Here is a 6,129-nt window from a genome sequence, read left to right as displayed (position 1 = left end):
AAATGTAACAAGATGGATCTAGTGAAGCCACAGTGTAAAAGATGCAGCAAGAGGCTTCTGAATAGCAAGGCTGAGCACAGACATGTGAAAGAAAGGTCTTGAAATCTGGAAGATGTTTGTATATGAAGAAAGACACAATGAAGAATTCTAAGTTAAGAAATGCATTGTTGGGAACAAGTGAATAGTTCAGGTCTAAAAATAGTTTTTTAACCTGCAGTTGTATTACGTGAGGACTAAGCAGCCTGTGCTGTGTAAATGCAAAAGCACCGCCCTGCAAGAAGTGCATTTATCAGCCACAGTGTTTTATTGAGTGCTTTAATAATACAAGTGTACATCAACTGATCCACAGTCAAAAGTGGCAGGTCCCTAAGAAATTTACAAGCACTTTTTTTTTTTGTTTTTTAAGTAAATCAAAATACATATTAATTTGTTCAATGCAATAGCCTTTTGTGTGGGAAACAGAAGGCTAGTGATAAACACAGTCTTAGTAATGCACAGTGATTCTTGATTTTAAGCTTTTATACAAAACTTGTTCCCAGTAGCATGCACCCACCATTAAAGACTTCAGTACAAAAAAATAACCCTAAACACTACATTTAAGTAGAAACGAGATATAATTCTGAATTTGTTTGTTTTCCCCAAAACCACATGAAAGAAAAAAAAAAAAAACAAACCAACCCCACACATTAATACAAAGCTTTCTGATAAAGCTCTATACTATTACAGATCCAACATTCTTTGCACTGATAACCAAAATTCCCTGTCTACATTTGAGGGAAACAACTTTCAAGTTAACAGAACAAAAAAAAACCCCAGAACAAATAAAAATAAAAATCAACCGAAACGAAACAAAAAAGGAAGTAAGGACAACCTTTTGTCACAAAATGGTTCAAAATTGAATAAAAAATAAGAATGAAGGGAAGGGCTATTGATGCACTTAGTGAATGTGCTTGCACAGGTCCAGCAAATCCTAGAGGAGGTTCCTATGTGGCGTAACGCTTGGTCCACTGTCTGGCCATTCTGTCGTGCTCTGCTCTGTTGGTCATGTACTGAGTGGCAATGCTTCCAACCAGGGGGTCAGCTGAAAAGGAAACACAAGCCGTGAAACATGCGTCAGCCTCGGGAGGATGAAAAAGCTATTTCCAGATCCACATTCGTTCAGTTCTCTTAGGTCTAACTCCAAGAACAAGGTGCCTACGTATACCAGCCTTGTTTTCAAAGCATGGGAGGAAGGAGATGAAGGGGGAGATGGATGGCAATTAGCTATACATGTCTCGTAAACATATAACTGAAACAATTTTTGAAAGCCCTACCTCGCAAAAAAAAAAAAAATGTTCCGATAATTTTATTTTAGGCTAAAACTCACCTTCAGGTGATGTAATTTATTTATGGCATTAGACTCCCACAACTATTCATATTCTCACCTAAGAAGAGGACTTGCTCTAATTGTATTACCAGGTTGAACGCTGTTTAGTTTTTTTAAAAGTACTTTCAGTTTCAAAGCATAAAGCAATGTAGGCAATTAGGGCAGCAAGTACTGTTTTCAAAGCAACAGAAGTTAATTCCAAATTTTGAGATTTGTTATTTAATTTATGGCATCTTTCTGAGCATTCCTATGGCCAGAATGGTGCATGATATAGTCTGGATCTATGAATTACTCTACAAATAATTAATCAAAACAAATCAATCCCCTAAAAAAAAAAAAAATCCAAGACAAAAGATTTCTGTAAGTGACTGTATTTCATCAACATTTTTCTTTTTCTGACAATGTTTTTCTCTTCTCAGTTTAAGCACACAAAATTTATAGTTTCCCCCTTTTTTTGAGGGGAACCCATACCCTTGGTATTTCTGCTGCAGCAGTAAATGTTCTGAGATTGTACCATGCAAGTCCAGAGGCACTGATACCACACTTTTCCCTGACTTAGGACAGATGAATATGACTTCTTGTGAAAGCCAGGTAATAATCAGCTTTGTTGCTGTCTGAAGATGGTGCCATTGAACAATATGAATATCAGCTTTCTCGGTGCAGTTGTAATCTGAGTGTGGTGCTTGGACTATTAACCACCCAAATTCCCAGGACAAGATGCCAGGCCTTCTGTCAAGCAGAGTAAATCTGGGCTTTTTTCTTTGGTTGTTGATGATAAGATAGGGGAAACATGTTGGCTTAGCCAAAATCGTTTGATTGGCTGACTGCCAATCTCACTGAATATTAGTGAGTAATATCTAATAAAAAAAAAAAGCCTTTGCTTTCCATGCATAACCTCCACTTTCAGGAAGAGCCTGTGATTTGAATGTTAAATTTTCACCTTCTAAATTAGTAAGACAAGCTATCACTGTGACTGCAGTGCACTAAGTCCCTGTAGTCTCAGTCGTGCAAACACTTACTGCATGTGCTAACCTTTAATATCTTAATATATCCAGAGGAGGTCACTGAGGCCTGGACTTGATTATTTTTACATGCATATGTGTGGAAGAAGTGTATCTGGTCAAAGATAGTGTTTAAAAGTTGTAGACTAGAAAGTATATCACCCTTAACTCCACAGCCAGGGAGAAAAACTGTTAGGGGATTATCTGAGGGATTTTGTCCTGTGCAAGTAGGAGATTAACAGTCTACAGGTACTTAAATAGCAAAAAGTTATTTGTGGCTGGAATGAGGTTTGAGAAGTCCTGCAGGGCAAGTGGGGAACCTGAGCAATAGGAAAGGGCAACATTTCTCTTTGCAAAGGATTTCTCTAAATAGCAACAGGGAAACATTGTAGTGCAGTGGTAGCCTGGGGATGAGTGTGAGCGCACTGCTGCAAATTCCCACATCCTCCTCAGACACAAGCCCCTGCCCAAAGAAACACTTCCACAGACTCGTGGAGAAATGGAGACTAAGGGTTAAACTTTGAAGCAAAATTTGCAGCATATCCTGGTTTTCATGCTTGTAGGGGAGGGTGGGGTTTGGCCTCTGAGGCATCTGGCTGGGAAGGGTTGCAGGAGTATCACAGCATTATGATCTGGAATGCAGCAAGTTCTTATTGAGGTCTAGTGTGTATTTAGAGTGATGGCTCTGATATCTTTATAAAACCTTGTATGAGTCAGTGAACAGTGATGTGCTGTAGTAAAGTTATCTAGTTCAAATCTGGAAGATTTTTTATGTGCAGGATGAATGTTTCTGCAACAGCATGTCTTTCACATTGAGAGCTGTAAATTGATTTCCTTGATATACTGCAAGGGTACTGAGGATCACATCATCATCTCCAAACCTGGATGATAATTAGAATGTTTGGTTTCCTAGTGTGGCATTTCATCTATATCTCCTTTTAGGAACAAGAAAGTATTTCAACAACATTCATCTTTACAAGGCTTAGGAAGGTACAGGCTCTTCCACCCAGCTCCTCCTAGCACGGGAGGGTTCTCCTTTCCTTTGGGGTGAGAGAATCAGTGAGAGGCACTCTTGGTAAGCTGTGCTCAAGTCCACTAATGTAAAGAACTGGGCTGTTTATTTATCCATATGTTCAAGCCTTTGTCTCTGTGGTGTTTTGTTTGGTAGTTGAAAGAGTGGAGGTGATGGCTTGTAAGATGTCTGAGGTCTACAAAGCTTTATGTTGTAGATGTGTAAATACCTGCTGAGTGACCTGAGAATCAACTATCAATCACCTCAGGTGTTTCCTCCAAGCCAGGGTCTCCCTCCATTGGTATCTACTTGTTTGAAGCAGGACTGTGGAAGCAAAGAGAGGTGCTTGCTTGCTGTAGCATGAGCAGGACCAGCTGCATCCACAGCCGTTTGCCAAGCAAACAGTACTAAAAGGTACTTTCAGTAATTACATCAATGACATTGTTTTTTTTTCAGTGTGGCTGTGTGTTTCGTTGGTTATAACACTATTGAACAAAAAACCAAAGCCACAGTTTGGGAAAGCCACTTGCTTATTTGATAGCAAGGAATTTATTTCAAGGAATAGAAAAATAGTTATTGACAGCGAGGCTCAGCTATTTCACATCTCTGTCAGAGTCTGGAGGTGTGTCACATGAAGATATTTATGAGGACTTTAAAAAGGACACTTCAATAGGTATTTGAAGAACTGGCTTATTTTAGCAGCTGCTATGAAGCCATAAAGCCATCAGGAGGCACAACTGCTTTGTTTGGGAAGCCAGGACAGCTGGTGAGGAGGGAAATGTAAACCTCAGACCAGAGCCACCCAACCAGGGGCGCACTGGCCAGTTTGAAGCAGCATGCTGCATTTGTGCCACAGGATGTAAGGACAGTGTGTGTGAGCTCCAGGAATGCCACTGGCCTCTCCCTGCATCTGTGTGGGCAGCTCCAGCCAGCAGGTCCAAGGAGACACATCTCACAACACTTCATGAGTCACCTCTGCCACGTAATTCACCGTGACAGACTATAACACAGAGATTACAAGATAAATTGAAGCATCTTAATTAGAACAATTAAAATATTTAACTCCTGACATGCACAAGCCTTTGTTATAGTGCCCAAGTCTTACAAAATATCACAAAATATGAGGAAGAAATCCTACAAAATACCAAGTATGAGGAAGAAACAATGGTCTCCACTTACCCCCTAAGCTAGGTAGCACATGGCTGAGCACCACCTGGTGCTCAGCTGGGCTGCACTGTTTAAGGATTATTGTGAAATATCCATTAGTAAGGCCAAATATGTATTTATAAAACAACCGCTGCATAATCTATCTAATTAAGAGATGAAAAGGAAAACTGGATCTCAAAATTCAAAGCAACATTTTTCTTTTGTTTCCATTTCTCACTATCAAAAAAATTTATTTTCCATTTGTATAGATCTGTGGTTTTGCTCTTGATGCTAGAAATTTGTTTCTGTAACTATTAAACTGCTTTAATTTTTACTTTTTTTTTTTCCCTTAAAAAAGTAGCATGATTCATCAATGAAGTCAGGGTTAGTTTCAGAATTTGACTCTAAACAGGACTGTGTCCAAATGACAACAATTACCAGGGGATAGGAGTATAAAGGTATGCCAGGAAAGTGTTACCAAAACAATCTAGTAAAAGAAATTAAACCCACAATAAATTAATAAAAAAAGTGCATATCTATGCAAACTCATGGCTTGGCAGGAGAAATGTACTCTTGGATCACCAGATGCGTGGTGGCTGGCCCGAGAGCCGGGATGGCACCCTCTGTGCACAGCTCCTTCCCTGTCCTGCAGGCAGGAATGGGCTTCCCAGCCTTGGGATGAGGCAGGCTGAGCCATGATCCCGTGTGGCACTGCATCCCTGGAGCAGGCTTGCAGGTGGCACTGGCTGTGACAGCCACATGCAGGGAGCACGGGAAATCGTGCTGTGGCCCACACCCTCAGCTCAGCGGAGGAGCTGCTGCAATTCTGTGGACCCAGAAATCTTTTAGGCCTTCTAGTTCCTTCCAGTCCCAGACTCTGAACTCTTAAAAACCCACCCTAGGATGCCTCCATAACCTTTAGCTTGTGTAAAGGAAATTTTTCATCTCACCCTCTGATTAACTCGGTGCAATGTATTAACACATCAGGAATTACAGGATCAAATTTCACATCAGAGGACAGTGCATGAGTATCGAAAATATATAAAAAAGGCACCATATTATACAGGCAAGGAGAGAAGCTATAGTTCAGCAACGTAGTTTACAAGGAAAATGTCAATCCAAAGAACTAGACTATGAAAAAAATCTTCTGGGTGATTTACAGGAAGACTGCAGCTGCTAAATCCCTCCTCACCTCACCATACGTAATCCTCATGTTATATCAGAATTCATGAAATCGCCCTGTATTTATTTGGTTTTGAAAGCTGGGTGAACTGGAGCTTGTCCCTAGCTTAAAAAGGTTGGATGCACTGCTCTTACAGTACCTTGTCATCTTCTTTTGCAGCCACTTAATATGACTGTATAAGGAAGAACATTTGTGTCTCATGTCTATTGTAAGGCTAATCAAATTTACAGTTCAGTTCTAGGGAGTTAATGCTATTGGGGATTTGGATGAGCTGAGGTTTGGTCATTACAAAATTTCAGCTGTGTTTAATGCTAGTTAAACTGCTTTATCATTCAGAAGACAGACTATAATTCTTCTTTAAAAGCTACTTTCCCCCCAAATAAATGAAAATATATTGCTACACTGTATTTTTCTCGGCTTG

General features: G+C 40.0%; 1 protein-coding gene across 3 annotated transcripts in view; it reads right to left on the bottom strand.

The window, feature by feature from the left end:
• Window positions 1–281: 281 nt before the first annotated feature.
• Window positions 282–6,129, bottom strand: part of LOC131576642 (ubiquitin-conjugating enzyme E2 E2) — a 202,519-nt gene continuing 196,671 nt past the window's right edge. For all 3 annotated transcript variants that reach the window (XM_058833561.1, XM_058833560.1, XM_058833559.1), the window contains exon 6: window positions 282–1,081. In XM_058833561.1, the coding sequence (XP_058689544.1) occupies window positions 984–1,081 (98 nt within the window). In that variant the 3' untranslated portion in view covers window positions 282–983. The remainder of the gene's footprint in view (window positions 1,082–6,129) is intronic.

The sequence above is a fragment of the Poecile atricapillus genome, chromosome 2 (assembly GCF_030490865.1).
Source record: "Poecile atricapillus isolate bPoeAtr1 chromosome 2, bPoeAtr1.hap1, whole genome shotgun sequence".
NCBI classification, from domain to species: Eukaryota; Metazoa; Chordata; class Aves; order Passeriformes; family Paridae; genus Poecile; species Poecile atricapillus.
This window is presented reverse-complemented; position numbering and strand designations above follow the sequence as displayed.